At 35.8% G+C, this 17368-nt stretch overlaps 1 protein-coding gene across 2 annotated transcripts in view; it reads right to left on the reverse strand.

Annotated features, from left to right (window-relative positions):
- RDX (radixin) overlaps nucleotides 1-17368 on the reverse strand; it is an 85096-nt gene that overhangs the window by 32296 nt on the left and 35432 nt on the right. For both annotated transcript variants that reach the window (XM_045077544.1, XM_045077543.1), the window contains exons 7-11: nucleotides 15964-16047; nucleotides 15614-15760; nucleotides 12870-12966; nucleotides 12215-12378; nucleotides 9252-9382 (exon numbers count right to left, since the gene is read on the reverse strand). In XM_045077544.1, the coding sequence (XP_044933479.1) occupies nucleotides 9252-9382; nucleotides 12215-12378; nucleotides 12870-12966; nucleotides 15614-15760; nucleotides 15964-16047 (623 nt within the window). The remainder of the gene's footprint in view (nucleotides 1-9251; nucleotides 9383-12214; nucleotides 12379-12869; nucleotides 12967-15613; nucleotides 15761-15963; nucleotides 16048-17368) is intronic.

Below are 17368 nucleotides of genomic sequence, written 5' to 3' on the forward strand. Positions count from 1 at the left end.
AGAGGGTGCAATGTCCTACAAAAAAATGATTCTCCCTTTCTCTATACTCCAGAGAGGAGAAAAAACTAAAAATCTGTATGTCTGTCATAAGGTTTGAAAGCTAGCTGTAACATACACGCTTCTTACCACTCTCAATTTTGTTGCTCTTGGTCAGAATTAATTTAGTTAATTGCAGTTAAAATCTGCAAGGCTTAGAGAGGGGTAGGAAGAAAAATGGTTAAATTTTAAATTCCCAATAAAATAATGTAAAAATTTTATGTGGCTCTTCGGCTATAAGGGTGAACAATGTATGTAACACTGAATGTTGTCACAACTAAATTCTAGGATTATTCATTTTAGAATTTGCCTTCTAAAACTGGGACATCAAGCTAACTTATTAAACTTTTCTTAGGATCATTCTTTCCAACTTGTTGATTTGATTAATATATAAAATAAAGCACACAATACTCAAGGTTGTATCATTCATCAAAACAAGCAAACAAAAAAAAAAAGAAAATAACACTGCTTCTTCTCTCATAATAAAAATTTCTTCTGTACAATAAAGGAAGAAAGAAAAAGTAAGTTTGGCTTTTAAAGTTAAATCTTCAATTAAATATTCCCAATATTCATTATTTTCTATCAACTTGTTTCAATAAATATCATTTTCAAGAACATAGACAAGGCAATGGCTATTTTGTGATTAAGAATTATACAAAAGTGTCAATTATTTTAAATGTTGAAAATAAATCGGAAAACTTCAAATCTAGTCTCTTCTAGAAAGGAAGGTTTTGAAATGACTTACTTATTTCCTCCCCAGTTAAAAGAGTTAGAACAGAGACTGGAAAACTATGGCCCACTAACCCAATGCCTTGTTTTTGTAAGTAAAGTTTCACAGGCACGCATACCCTCACTCAGTTCAATACCGTCACGTGTTTATGTATAGTACAAGACCGCTTACATTCTGCAACAGCAGAGCTGACAGTTGCACCAGGAACCGTGTGGCCTGCTGAGCCTGAAGTATTACTATCTGGCCCTGTGCAGAAAGGTTTACAAATCCACCTATTAGAATATTTTTATGAAACAAACACGCCTCTAAGACCTTGGATCCCCTTGGAACACCTGCAGGGAAGGATTAGCTAAGATAAAGAACATCAATATTTTGCCTCTCTGGTTCATAAAAATCTAGGACCTACAATTTCTGAGGTCTGACACATGCTAAGAGGGTACCAAGGAATATGGCTTCTTTTAGAAGATCTGCTCTTTCAGGATAAAGATTAAGGTTTTAAGAATAAGCTGCTTCTCTCATTAACAGTATTGCATTGATATAGATGGATATGGTGTTTAGAACCAAGAAGTTAAGCTCAAGCTAATAAAATTTGGGGAAGTCTCTCTTTCTCAGTGGGGCTTGAACATAAATTTGATTTCTGACAGGTCTAGGGCTTTGTAAGCCAAATGACTCTTATGGGCAAAGCTTAGAAACTATGTAACTACACAAGAATTAGTAAAAAATAAATTAATGAATTAAATATCCCAAAAGTTGTAGAGTTTTCTTCCTTTTCTCAGTCTAAGGTAATAGTTTATGAAGTATCACATTTTTTTCCATAGGAAAAGAATATTGTTGTTAAAAAAAAAAGCAAAGAAGTTCCACTGTCATTAATTTTTAGAATTCACAGAATTCAGAATTATTTACCAATTACTCACTAAAAATGCAATTATAAAATATCTATCCTAAATCTAAGCAATGGAGTGTTATACCATCATACAAAAAAAAGTAAGAAAGATCTCTTTGTGAGTATACACATAGGACATTCAAGTGTGCATTAACTGAAAACAGCAAGGTACAGAAGGATACGTGCAGGATACTACATTTTATTTAAGAAAGAAGAGGAAACAAGAATATGGTTCATGAGGATATTGTGTATTTGCTTACTTTGTACACAAAAAACAGACAAAACAGAACAGCATTTAATATTCTCAGCGGAGCAGAATAAAAGTGAACCAGCACACAGCAGCCCTAGGCCTACAATACTAAGTCAGGCTAAAAAGACACAGCTTGCAATTTGGGGGCTATCAAGGCATCCAAGGCTTGGGAGATCAAGATCCTTAAAAGGAGTAAATAGAAAGGTAGGCTCTAAAATCTGCATGCTATTTCCCCCCAAGAGGTTTGCCAACTCCTAAAATGTACACATATGAGGTAGAAAACTAGGGAAACAAACAAAAAACAGCTATAACTGGCTACAGAATAGCAGGAAGATCAACACTGTCGCGCAGCCAGGGGTCAACGGCTGGCATTGAGGGCCCTAGTCAATGAGCAGTCCTTCAGAAGACACCCTGAAGGGTCTACAGACTAGCAGGGAAGGAAAAAAATACAAAGAGACCAACCTTAACAAAGCCTGAAACCTTGGTCAACTCCACCAGTGACCTGCACATATTCTGCCTGGCAAAAAAAAAAATACTAAATCCTCTCTAAAGTTAAATAACATCATTCTAGGGCTCCCTAATGTTTCAAACTCAACATTGGGAAAGCAACCAAAATTACAAGGCATACTGGGAAGACGGGACCAAATGACCCTTCCAACACCCCTAAAATCCCCCACTACTGTGTGGGCCCAAAGATTATCCAGGTAGTGCAGTTAGCAAACAAGGATGTTAACGTAACTATGAAAGATACTGCTTACCTAGGAAAACTGAAGAAAAAGCAAAGAACGAGGAGAGATGCAAAATCCAGAGAAACACTGAAAACACTGCAGAAGCAGATCTTTAGGCATCCTACAAACCCTCTGCAGAGATGTCAAGGGCCAGAGTCCCCTTTATAATCCTGGAAGTTCAAGTTATTAATATTTTCCTTATGGTTATGCTATCTTCTAGAAACCCTTCAACATTTAGGTTCACATGCATAGCACCCATAAAGAAACATAAAATTCAGGAGGTCTTTGACAGGGACACAGATACACTACTAATTTTATTTTAGCAAAATCCTGAGTGAGTATAATCATGTACTGAAGCACCATCCCCCCAAAAGATAAAATATTTATCACCACTAACCAACCAGTAAAACTGCAAATTTGAAGAGCATGTGAAGTTCCTCTTGCTGCTTAGAACAAATACTAAGGAAAGAAACTCTGAAAAGGCAAGGCTTCTAGGGGGCTGGGGGGGAGTGGGGAGCCCAACAGAAAAGCTAAAAATAAATGTCAACTTGGTAGATCAGAGTACTAGAGCTTGTCACCACATTCAGCCACTATTACCAAATCCTCAACCCACAGAAGTGTGCAGCCAAGACATCCCAGTAGCTAATAACTTTCCTCTCTAGGACTATCCATCTCCAGAACTTCCTTTCCAGAGGCTCTCTATTCAGAAGAGGATTATGAATAGGAGATGGGAGGAGAGGAAAAGCACAGTTAGTATGGCAAAGAGAAAGAGAAATTACCAACCCAGGAATGATCAGGAGGTGCATCACCTTACAATACCACAGAAGAGTTTGTGCTATGAGATATGCAGAACATCCAGACTGCTGACTCCCACCGAAAGGTCAGTCTTGTCATATAATAAACTCTTCTGAAGCTCTAGTCTGTCCTGTTATAAACTTAATCGCTCCCTATAATAACTTTTTCAAGTTAATTGTTTTCCTTTTCTCAACTTCAGAATAATTTATAAAAGTATGCAATATGTAACCATTAACAACTAAAGTCATAAAAGATAATGTAAAATCTAAATAATCTGGAAGCCTAAGAACTTGCCCTTGTCTTTGAAACGTGCTTCCCACTGTACAACATGTACTTTCTTGTACGCCTATGATGCACTTATAAGGTATGTCAGTTTCAAGTTTTTCTAGATACAACTGGTGATTGAACAGTGTCCACTGACAATAAAATCAACTAATAGCTGAGTGGAACAGAATAGTCTGGAAGTAGACCTATATACATATTGTATTCTGGATTTGTGACAAAGGTGATGGATGTAGCTAAATGGGGAAAGAACATTCCTTGTAATAAAGGTTCTGGGTCAACTGAAAATACATATGGGAAGAAATAACACTGACTCCTACAAAATCAGTTACATATGGATTATGGACCTAAACGTGAAAGGTAAAGCAGTATCCACAAAGTTGTAAAAAATAATATATTCACAACCATAAGAGAAAGAGTGATAAATGGAACTTAAAGAACTTCTCTTCATTAAAAGAAACTTACACTGAGAGAGAAAAAAGACAAACCATAGAAAGATTTTCTTTTAACAAAATATGAGAAGAACTATAGATCAATAAGAAAAAAAAAAGAAAATCCAATTTTTAAAAATAGGTGAAACTCATGAAAAGGCACTTTATGGGTGCTATAAGCATTTGCAAAAGTGCTTAAAATCAAATCATCAGTCATCAAGAAAATGCACTGTACTAACTGTCCTCACCAGAATGGCTAAACTAACAAAGAACGCAAGAGGAAACCCTGACAGTAAAACAAATCATCAAGTAATGAAGATACAGTGCAAATCAACTTTCATTCACTACCGGTAAGAATGAGCACTGATACAATCACTTTGTAGAAACAGTGGCAGTATCTACGATAAACTGTAGCAGTGACCCAGCAATTCCACTCTGGGGTACAGATACCTCCCCTAAATTAATACCCAGGGACTACACTTAAGAATGTTCACAGCAGCCTTATTTTATAATAGCCAGAACCAGAACTATCCCAAATGTCTATCATCAGTACAATTTGCTATCTACATGCAACAGAATATTACACTACCATGTAAAACAACAAACTACAGCTCCAGGCACAAGTTTTGAACAAAAAGAAGCCAAGCAGAAGAGTACATGAATTCATTTACATGCAGTTCAAAAACAAGCAAGACTGTTCTTGGGCACGATACCAAATGCACAAGCAAAAAATAAATAAACTGAACTCCAGGGCCGTAGGTGGTGTAGTCAGTTATGCCTCTGACTCTTGGTTTTGGCTCAGGTCACGATGTTAGGGTCATAAGATCATGCCCCACATCAGACTCAATGCTGAGTACAGAGTCTGCTTAAGATTCTTACTCTCCTCCTCCCCCCTGTGCACTCCCTCTCTCTCTCCAAATGAATAAATAGATCTTAAAAAGAAAAAAACAAAACAAAACTGGACTTCATCCAAATTTAAAGCACTGGGCTTCAAAGAACATCATCCTCAAAGTGAAGGTAACCCACAGAATGGGAGAAAATATCTGCAGATCAGATGTCTGGTACGTCATAAGACATCTGTACCGAGATACAGAAAGAACTCTTAACACCTCAACAACAAAAAGACAACACAGTTGAAAAATGGAAGAAAATGCAAAAATACACCTTTCCAAAGAAGATTATATATAAATGGCCAATAAACATATGGAAAGATGCTCAACATCATTAGCCACTTGGAAAATGCAAATCAAAACCACAGTAGCACTTCACACCCACTAGGATGACCACACTCCAAAAGACTAACATTAGTAAGTGCTGGGAGGTTAGGGGTCATCCAAATGATCCACTGATAGTGGGAATGTAAAATGGTACAGTCATTTTAGATACCAGTTAGGCAGTTTGTCAAAAAGTTGAACATAAACTTACCATATGACCCAGTAATCTACTCCCAGGTATAACTCAAAAGAAATGAAAACAATAACCAGTACACAGATGTTCATAGCAACATAGTCACAATAGTCAGATGGTGGGAACAACCCAAATGCTCACCAACTAATGAATAAAATGTAGTGTGTGTGTGTATGTATGTATATATGTGTGTGTATGTGTAGATCATATGTATATAACATCTACATCTATCTATATATATATATATACATATATCTATATATCCACAGAATGAAACATTATTCAGCCATAAAAAAGAATGAGTGCCTGATACAAGCTCCAACACAATGACCTTTAAAAACATTATGCTCCATGAAAGACAGTTACTAAAGACCATATTCTACACAATTCCATTCATAAGAAATGACCAGCACATGTAGTCTACAGAACTAGAAGTAGATTAGTAGTTGCCTAGGACTGGGGGAGGGAGGACTCAGAAAAATTTGAAGTGACTGCTAATGGGTATGGGATTTCTTTCTGGGGTGATATAATTGTTCTAAAATTGTGGCATCAAGTGGCAAAACTCTGAATATACTAGAAACCGTTAAAATAAACACTTTCGATCATTAACTGTGTGGTATTGTGATTCATACCTCAACAGAACTATTAAAAATAAGACTAAACTCTATGATGAGGGTGCCCAGGTGGCTCAGTCGGTTAACACCTGCTTTCGGCTCAGGTCATGATCCCAGAGTCCTAGTCCTGAGATCAGGTCCCAGATCCCTGGAAGGGATCTTCTTGCTCAGGAGGAAGTCTGCTTCTCCTTCTGCCCCTCCCCCTGCTCATGCACATGTGCTCTCTCTCTTGCAAAAATAAATCTTTAAAAAAGTAATAAACTCTATGATGATATACATCAGAATGATATAAGTCACATTTGAGGTGAAAAAATAGGAAGGGATACAATGGAGAGTCCCTTAGTGCAGGTAATTCTAGGTAGTCACAGGAATAAATTCACTTGGCAAAAATTCATTAAGCCTGATACCTAAGAGGCATGCACATTATTATATACATGCTATACTTCAAACACATTTTTTTAAAAAACTTTCCAAAAAATCTCAGAAAATTAAATTAGGGGGGCGCCTGGGTGGCTCAGTGGGTTAAGCCGCTGCCTTCGGCTCAGGTCATGATCTCAGAGTCCTGGGATCGAGCCCCACATCGGGCTCTCTGCTCAGCAGGGAGCCTGCTTCCTCCTCTCTCTCTGCCTGCCTCTCTGCCTGCTTGTGATCTCTGTCTGTCAAATAAATAAATAAAATCTTAAAAAAAAAAAAAAAAAAAAGAAAATTAAATTAGGGATTATCTACTTCCATTCTAGAAATTAGGAATCTAAGGAAATTGAGAGGTTAAAATGACTTGCTAAAGGTATTCTAAGTTAATGACAGAATTAAAGCTTGACTGTTTAATTCCAATATAAACAATGTATACATAAAACTGACAAGCCCCACTATTCCCTACAAGAGCTTTCATCACACTATCATGCTTACTCCCCCCTCCCCAAGCACTTAAAACATAAAATGATCTTGATTATCTGTTAATTTTATTACTCTGTCTTTCCTCAATAAAATGTAAGCCACATGAGAGCAGGGACCTTATCTGTTCAGCATCGTATCCCCAATGCCTACAATGCCTCGTACACACTAGGTGCTTAATAAGTACAGAGGAAGCATGAGATCACTACTGGGATTTCACTTTGATATTTGCCAGGACAGTAAGTGAATCCCAGTCTGGCTCTCAAATAAACCTTCAGAGCTGGTTTAAAAATGATAAAAGTAAGTGAACCATGGAAATGTAAACGGTAGAATAGTTCTATTTAATGATTCATAACTCATTTCAAATAATAATGACTTCAAAAAAGTTCTTAATGAAATATAGAAAAGTTTCTTCTCAAACAAGAACTTAAAGGTTTATCTACTATATATTATGACTTAGATATGACCAGAGTTACTGCATTTGAGTGAGAATTTAGCATAAATTACAAGACAATCATGCATATTTCAGGACAGCCTGGCAACGCTTTATTATTAGGAAAAAAAAAAACCTCAAGAAACAAATCAGATGTCCTTTGTCATAAGATGACTGATTTGAAATTGAGTAGTTTTCTGTGTGTAAATCATTAATATTTTTATTATGCACCCTAAATAAATAAGATTGAAAGATTTAATAGGTAGCTATTCTCTCAGAAAGATATATGTAAGTTAAAAAAACTTTATCACTCAATTTTTTTCTTTAAAATATACCAGTATCATAAATTTCTTTAAACTTTTTAAAGAAACACACATTCCATTTTTTACAGCATTCTGCCTCTAAAAGTATTGCTTATTGTATTCACATGGCATTTACATTACCTCACTTTACATTTTTATGAATTTATCTTATTTCTGCCAACCACACAGACTTCCCTCCCATGCATCCGATTTATTTGTATTCCTAAAATGCAGCACAAAGTAGGCACTTCATAAAGGTCTACTTTAATTGATGAAAAAGGCATCTGTAGTAGTAGAAACAGGATGAAGCTGGAATTCAGAAAACAAGTTCTGCCTTGGTGTTATAGTCTGCAAGCACATCTGTTTAATACCTCTGACCCCTGAACTAAGTAATTTTCTAGGTCTTTTCTAGCTCTGGGAAGTGAGGCTTCTAAGGTCAGAATAAAGCCTAGTGTGTATGTTTTCCTATTTCTTCTCTCAGAAATATTATTTCCAATCCTCTTGAAATTAGAATGATCTACCAGTTTGTGGGTTTATAGCAATCTCCATGACTTCCCCCTCTAGTTACCCATTTGCAAATTATTCTCCCCACTGCTCAAGAGCATCTCCCCACTATGGTAGCCTGATATAAGGAATGAAAATAACCTTAAATAAGGTTATTATTTAATAAACTTTAAGGTTATTATTCTACTTAGAATAATAAAACTAATGGCTGCTTCTACTAGTTATCAGGAAAGCAGGTATTAATTCTAGTTTTATAAATAGTATATATTTCATATTATATCCCCCCCACGAACCTCTACTGCTTAAGAAGGAAAAAAAATCTTATTTTGCTCAATACCTTTTTTCTTCTGTTCTTCCTACTATTTGTTGTTTGAAAGCAGCATATCCTAGAGTTATTCACTGTAAACCACTCTGGAAACCAAATGTACCCTTTCTATACACTGTAGCATTTTGGTTACACTCTTCACAGGAAGTAGGTTCTGACCAAGGTGTTACCAAAAACCAACCCACTTCTATGTGTTGTGTATTTTTTTTAATACACCAAAATAAAATTTAGAGACTGAGTTCCGAAAGAGTTTATTATAGTCAGAATAGCTTAAAATGCCTTTAAGTATTCAGATGCTTTGAAATATTTACATACCCATAAAGCATGATATAGAACGGCTTTTGTTTAAATGCTGGTGAGTACTAAACCTGCCTGTTTATGGAACCCTGAACCGTAAGAGGAATAAATTAATATCTACAGTCATTTCACATGAAAACACCTGTGTATTTAAGTAAATAAGAGAGAAACTAGAACATGAATGTTGCGTGTCCCTTAAACATGTTTATGATGTGATTCCATTAAGTATTAAAGTGACAATTAAGTGCAATTATTGTACAGGACAAATGAGATTATCCAGCAGTGAGGAAGTATCGGACAAAGAGGAACAAGGGTGAACACAATGTCAAAAGGAAACTGCTACCTTTCTGGGCTTTCACCGTCTGCTCTTCGATTTGCCGCAGCCGCTCCATCAGCTCCTCCTTTTCCCGCTCTATCCTTTCCTTCTCCTTTTCTGCTATCTCCCTCTTCTTCTTTTCGTTCTCTAGTTGTGCCCTGAAGAGGAATTAGAATTGCTCTGTTACAAATGAATACATAGAAATATTTACATGAAACCCAAGTACTGTTGAGTCCACTAAAAAGAAACGTAGTATAAATATTTTAAGAATCTCCATTATATTCAGCTGGGCTTTAAAAAAAAAAACCCATCCAGTTAAAAATACAGGACTGCCCTGTTACATGCACGTACACTGGAATACAATGCATTTCTTTTTGTGGGGTCACGGAATATGTAGTCTAGGATTGTTTCAAAAGTTAAAAGGGGCACCTGGTTGGTTAAGCATCTGCCTTCAGGTCAGGTCATGATCTCAGGGTCCTGAGATAGAGCCCCTCGTTGGGCTCCCTGCTCAGAGGGGAGTCTGCTTCTTCCACTCCCTAGGCCCCTCCTCCAACTAGTGCTCTCTCCCCCTCTCTCTCAAAATAAAAAAAAATCTTAAAAAAAAAAAAAGATAGTAAAAACTTAAGACATTTTGGAAATATTTTCAAGCGATAAAAAAAAGTAAAACTTTTGAAAGTAAAATTGTCAAATACACCCCTTATGTGCAAAGCATGTTTTTGAGGCAGACTTGAATGTGGGGAAAAATTAGAGGAGATTTATCACGTGTATCCTTGATGAATTCTGACAATAAATCACAGGCCAGCACAAAAGCAGTTAACTGCACATTTCCCACTGAGAGAAGTAAGAAAGGCTTGGAAGGGAGCACAAAGGTAATTTTACTTTAGGCAGTTTAAGTAAAGTAACCTGGGAGGATAAGAATTTTCGATCACTAACATGAATTGACACATTATTAATTCCTAAGGTAGTACCAATTTAATCTTATATACAAATGGCAAACCAGTTTTATCTCCTTTGACAACTCCATTAGAATGACAGTAGATGTCAAATGCTGCTTAAGACAGATCAACCTGAGAGCTCACGGGAAAGACCACCTCCCTCCCTCAGCGGCAACCACCAGGGGCCTAAAGAGATTGTTCCTTTTTTTTTTTTAAGAATTTATTTATTTATTTGACAGAGAGACATCACAAGTAGACAGAGAGGCAAGCAGAGAGAGAGAGGAGGAAGCAGGCTCCCTGCTGAGCAGAGAGCCCGATGCGGGACTCCATCCCAGGACACTGGGATCATGAGCCGAAGGCAGTGGCTTAACTCAATGAGCCACCCAGGTGCCCCAGAGATTGTTTCTTTTAAATATAGCCAGACTCTCATCACATAACTACCGAGAGCCTACCACTGCAGACTCTATAAAGACTCTATATTTATAAAGAAATATCAAGACGAGTAAGAATTAGATGAAGCACTACCAGGTAATATTATCTATTTCACAAATTTAATCAATATTCAATATTCCCTTTGTTTTGGGGCGCCTGGGTGGCTCAGTGGATTAAGCCGCTGCCTTCGGCTCAGGTCATGATCCCACTGGGATCGAGTCCCGCATCGGGCTCTTTGCTCAGTGGGGAGCCTGCTTCTCTCTCTCTCTCTGCCTGACTCTCCGCCTACTTGTGATTTCTCTCTCTGTCAAATAAATAAATAAAATCTTTAAAAAAAAAAAAATTCCCTTTGTTTTAATGGGAATAACTTTTTTTAGCTTAAAAAAAATCAGTTATGATTTCATCTTTGAAACTCATCTGAGTACATCTAAATATTCCCCAAAAATGACATCACTGCCATCTGAATTTCAGGCACAAAGACCACGTAGTCTGAGCATAAATAACATATTAATAAACTATGAATTCCCTGGACTAACATGCAGAAAATGTTTTAGGATACCTTACTTTTTAAAGAATATCAGATGAACCCAAATATATTTTTCTTAAGTGAAAATTAAAAGCTAATTTATATTCAGCTTCTAATCAGACTATGCATTAATGATATTAAGAATTATTATACGAGGTACTATTTATTAAACACCAGGTGCTTTGCAAACTTTTTAGTAACTTTTCACTTGAGTTCTACAGTGTCAATGACACTTTTAAAGCAAAATATCAGCGGAGCACCCAGGTGGCTCAGGCAGTCGAGTGTCCAACTCTTGATTTCAGCTCAGGTCATAGTGGTGAGATCAAGTCCCACATCAGGCTCCACGATCAGCGCCAAGTCTTCTTTTCCTCCTCCCTCCCCTGCTTGTGCATGTGTACTCTCTCTCTCAACAGATAAATAAAATACTTTTTAAAAAATAAACAAAAATAAGGCAGATTTTTTTATTTAAGCAATTCTTACTCTGAAAAATTAAGTAAAAGTCACAAGCAGAACAAACTTGAAAAATCCCAAACTATTAAGAGTACCCAAACCTAGGTCAATCAGTGAAAAGCAAGCATGTTTAAAAAATAAAGCACATCTATGAATTCATAAAAAGCTACTTTCTCAAAAATACCAAAGATTTCCAATTTGAAAAGTAAAACATTTTAAGAGTATAAGCATAACACTCAATTTTAATACGATGAAAACAATGTAAAAATGTAAACTCAGAGTATGTTAAAAGAAATAGCATTATTTTTAAATGAAACAAGATGGGATCAGGAGGGAGACAAACCATAAGAGACTCTAAATCTCACAAAACAAACTGAGGGTTGCTGGGGGTAGGGGGGGTAGGGAGAGGGTGGTGAGGTTATGGACACTGGGAGGGTACGCGCTATGGTGAGTGCTGTGAAGTGTGTCAGCCTGACGATTCACTGACCTGTATCCCTGGGGCTAATAATACATTATATGTTAATGAAAAAATAAATAAATTTTTAAAAAAAGTAATAAAAATGTGACAAAAAAAAAAAAGAAAGAAACAGCATTCTTAAATTTTAAACCACCTACTCAATTAGGAATCAAAACCTTAAATTCCATACCTTTCCAACTGCTTCTGATGTTTCTCCTCCCTCGCCTGAGCCTTCATCTGCTGCACTTCAATGGTATCAGGCTTTCTTCTTCGCATGTATAGTTCATGGTTTCCCATACATAAAGCCAAAATCCGTTTATTGATTCTCAGACGAGGAGCATAAAAAACAAAATCCTAAACATAAAGTTTCTGAATTTAAAATCTTCCTGAAGGACAGCCTCTCTCACAATAATCTCTACTAAATTTCAATATGCGGTATGAATTCGAATGTCATATTACATAGTTTAGAAGTCACAGAATTTCCTAATTCCTAGTAAGTATGCCATATTTGCACATAGCTGTAAAGGCTACCAACAAACAAGTGTTTTTAACTGCTTCTTAGGAATGGTGATTATTTTCAATCACCTCCTAATAAACATCACTCACCTTACAGCTGAATCTCAATTAAAGTAAAACTAATATGCGCATGTTATAAAAAGATCAAAACCTTCTATTTTTAGTAATTCATTATTTTATCAGCAGGGAAGTTAAACTATGAAAAGGGAATGTTTCTCAGGAGCAAATCAATAAACGAACAAGGCCACTCTTCAAATGGTATCACAGCAAAATGGCGGAAATTTTAAAAAAGTTAATACAGAAAACACTTATAACAGAATTTTACTTACAGGTGCCTTTTTGTCGATTGGCTTTATAACAAATTTTTTGTCATTAAATGAAATATTTCTGATTTCACTCCAGGGAAAACCAATTTTTGGTGTTAACCTTAAAAAAATGAAAGCATTCCTTTAATTAAAAGCAGAAAACAAAACACAAAATGTGCAAAACATTCTGGGGCCAAATTAGCTAAATGACCAGTCTTAAGAAAGCTAGATTTTCAAATGCATCAGCTTACTGATACTATTGACATTATTATCTTTTAAGGGGAAATTTGATCAATTAAGCCACATAAAACTATCAAAAAATTTCATGATGTGTCATGAGCCTTGAAAGCATTAAATTTATTTTCTTAAAATTACCTAGAAAACACTAGCAACCTAAGGTGTAGAATTGAACTTCCCTTGGGGCTCTGTACTAGCTCTTCACAGATTCAAGCTACTACAAATATTTTAAATGTGTTTAAGAAGGGAGAGGGGAGAAAAGTCTTGGTAAGTTTTCATGTGAATTATGGACATGTTACTAAATACTAAATTTATTTCGTTCCTCTGTTTAGCTTAAAAATGAGTATTTGTAACATTAAAAGCACTAATTCTATGGTATGTGAGTTGTATCTCAACAGAAAAAAATTAAGACATTCTCATACACAAATGTTTGGATAAATGGAAGAGCTGGATTTCCAACTCTAAGAAATATAAGTTACCACCACTTTGCCACACTGCACACAAAAATTCAAGGAACCAGAATGGAACAGTAATTTCGTTTTTGTTTTTCATGAATTTTACTGTTTCAGACTACCCATCAAATGTGTCACTGTTATCCAATAACCAGTGTGCAAAATGATTATGATACCCATGCTAGCCAAAAGGTGTCTTTCTAGTTAGTCTTCCAAGAACAAAGTATGAATTTCTACCTATTAATAGTCCTTTTAAGTCTTAAGATTACCAACTGCAGCAAACCAAGTAATTTTTCTACATAAAGCTTTCTTTACTCAATAGTTATGCATTATACTGCCCCCTAATGGCTCTTCAGATGTCATTGTTATCAGTTTAAAAAGGAGCCTGCTGGAACATAGCATTTTTTTTTTTTTTAAGATTTTATTTATTTATTTGACAGAGAGAGATCACAAGAGGCAGAGAGGCAGGCAGAGAGAGAGAGAGAGGAGGAAACAGGCTCCCTGCTGAGCAGAGAGACCGATGCAGGACTCGATCCCAGGACCCTGAGATCATGACCTGAGCCGAAGGCAGCGGCTTAACCCACTGAGCCACCCAGGCGCCCTGGAACATAGCATTTTTAAGGTAATGCTATACTACATTTACATGTTACTCTGAAAATTCTAAAGCAATTTCCTCATGTAATTCTCACAACAATCTTGTAAAGTAAGCTTGGCAGTTACATGAATTTCAGAGGGTTAATAACTTGACCAGGATCACAAAGGCAATTAGTAGCAGAGCTGGTAAAAGAACTTGAGCTTTTAAAGTTGTACCCTACTTTTTTGGTTTTTTTTAATCTTTTGGAAATATAATAGATTTTAATTATTTTTAAAAAGTGAACCAGTAAAGGGGTGCCTGGGTGGCACAGTGGGTAAAGCCTCTGCCTTCGGCTCGAGTCATGATCTCAGTGTCTTGGGATCGAGCCCCACATCAGGTGCTCTGCTCAGCAGGGAGCCTGCTTCCCCGCTCTCTGCCTACTTATGCTCTCTCTCTGTGTCAAATAAATTAAGGGAAAAAAAAAAAAAAAAAAAGGGAACCAGTAGAGATAAGACCAATCTCCCGTATCAGTCCCTCCCATTCTGAGCTAATCCCCTCTCTTTCATATTTCCATCTTTATCTGTAATGTATCTATAATGGGTACTCTGATAGAAATTCAATAATTTTTAGAAGAAAGTAAAAAAAGGATTTGGTCCATAAAAATTAGTCTCTAAGTCCTTTTTGCTTTTCAAAAATTTCAAAATATTTTCTTCTTAATGATAGAGTGTTGTTAACTTGCTTTGTAAATAAAAAATACATAGAGTAAAATAATTAAAATGCTCTCTTTTGGACTTAGTATATAGTGTTAGAAAAGTGTATCTTATTAGATATTTGTAATAATGAAACTAAAATTCTAGAATTTTAGAAGAGAAATGCCTTAGAAGGTGGCATTACTGGCATAGCAAATAAAGAAAGTATAAAGCATTCCTAAAGTACTATGAGAGTCTGACATATTCCATATTAACATATATCTTAATATAATATAAAAATTAACACCTGGTTAATTTTGAAACAAAATAACACTGTCCATTATTCTTAATACAGTGATATTCTACTTTACTGATGTCTGAAAATATTCAAAATTCCTATAAATGTCTTTAAAAAGTTACAAATATAATAAATCATATATCTATTAATTTCATTGTCTCATTGCTATTTCTTATACATGTTAATTTCAATTTCACCCCAAATGACAGACATATTTAAGCAATCATTCTTCACCTATAAAGGGAATAAGTTTCAATTAAATTACCAGACAGAACTCACGAGATACCAAATCCTGTCTGATAAATACGCTGAGCAGAATGCTAAAGCTACAAGGTGTTGCAAAAATGTAAACATGACATCTAAAAACTTTGTCTCATTAACTAATCTTTTAAGTAGGGAGAAAAAAGAAGCAGCAAGAGTAATCAAGCCAAAAAAGAACTTTACAAACACTGTGTAAGATTAAAGCCATATAGATCACTGATTAATGACCAGTTCACTGTGCAACTAAATTTACTCACTTGTCATCATGCTCATAAATATTCAGACCCAAAGCATCAACACCTAGCCACAATTCAGTTCCCTTTTTATTTTTTATTTCAAAATAGTTGACTCCATACATTTCTAGATCTTGGGCAATCTTCAGGTACTCCATCATAGAATCTTCCCTGTTAAAAGAAAGCTTACTGTAACATAACTTAAGTAAAAGTAATACCAAACAAATTACAAAAATACTTTGGATTAAAATTTAGTGCTTTATATTTATTCATAAAAAGTGAATGATCTTTGGGGGATAATGTGATGTACTAGTAAGTGTTAGGATATAAAAATACTTGAAAGAAAAACACGAAGACAACAGCCACCCAAGTACCTCAGCATTCCTCTGTGTTCCTCATGCCAGTTCTGTATTCTTTCTTCCCACTGTTCTTTTGTCAGTTTGTGTTGTTCCAAAACACTGTAAGAAAAAAAAATATGAAAATGTTTCTATGATTCAAAATTAATATTCATTTAAAAGTACAGAATCATTCAATATCTTAACTGTAATGGCTATCATAAAAACCTATATACACGATAAAATTGCATAGAACCGTAAACACATATACATACACAAATGACTGCATATAAAACCGATGCAATCTGAATCAGGTTGGTGGACTCTATCAATATCTTGGTTGTGACACGGTACTAGTTATACAAGATGTTACCATTAGGGACGGCTGGGAGAAGGATACACAGAATTTTTTACAATTGCATGTGAATTCATAATTATCTCAACAAGTTTCTAGGATCCTGAGATTATTTTAAAGATTACATGTTTTTAAGACAGTTATACAGACAGTTTATGGGAATTAAACTGTTTCAAGCAAATAAGCCACTGGACCAAAAAAGGGAAAATGACTTTCTTCATTATTAATAGAAAAAATTAGAGAAGAGAGAGAAAATCAAAATTCTGGAGCCTTAATTTCTTCTTTTACTCTACATATTTACTTTTCTTGGTGTCACATTTAATTTTATTTTCTATAGGCAATATATTTTTTAAAGATTTTATTTATTAATTTGACACAGAAAGAGAGGTCACAAGTAGGCAGAGAGGCAGTCACAGACACCCAGGTGCCCCTCTATAGGCAATATTTTATATAAAATTATACAAGTGGGGGGTGCCCGGGTGGCTCAGTGGGTTAAAGCTTCTGCCTTCAGCTCAGGTCATGATCTCAGGGTCCTGGGATCGAGCCCCGCATTGGGCTCTCTGCTCCGAGGGGAGCCTGCTTCCTTTCCTCGCTCTCTCTGCCTGCCTCTCTGCCTACTTGTGATCTCTGTCAAATAAATAAAATCTTTTTTAAAAAATTAATAAAATTATACAAGTGGAAAGTTACACTTTTTACCACCCCATGTCCTCCAAATAATCTTTCATTGTTTTCTCTTTTATCCTCCCAGTGATCCTCATGCAAATGTAACCAAACATATTTTCTCTACTATTGATATTTTAACATCAAATCAGCAAATTCAACATATACACAATTTACCTGCTCTACACACTACAGATTATTTACTTGTTCTCTTTGGGTCATATAATGATTATTATATATTTTGCTTTGTTGTTCAAACCTCAGATCCTACATTACTACTAATAAAAGCTGTGGCATTAAAATATTATTGTTTATGGGGCATTTAGGTGGCTCAGTTGGTTAAGTGTCTGCTTTCAGCTCAGGTCACAATCCCAGAGTCCTCGGATCAAGCCCCATGTCTGGGCCCCTGCTCAGCAGGGAGCCTGCTTC

The sequence above is a fragment of the Mustela putorius genome, unplaced genomic scaffold, assembly GCF_011764305.1.
Source record: "Mustela putorius furo isolate JIRA1106 unplaced genomic scaffold, ASM1176430v1.1 tig00000198_pilon_pilon_pilon, whole genome shotgun sequence".
NCBI classification, from domain to species: Eukaryota; Metazoa; Chordata; class Mammalia; order Carnivora; family Mustelidae; genus Mustela; species Mustela putorius.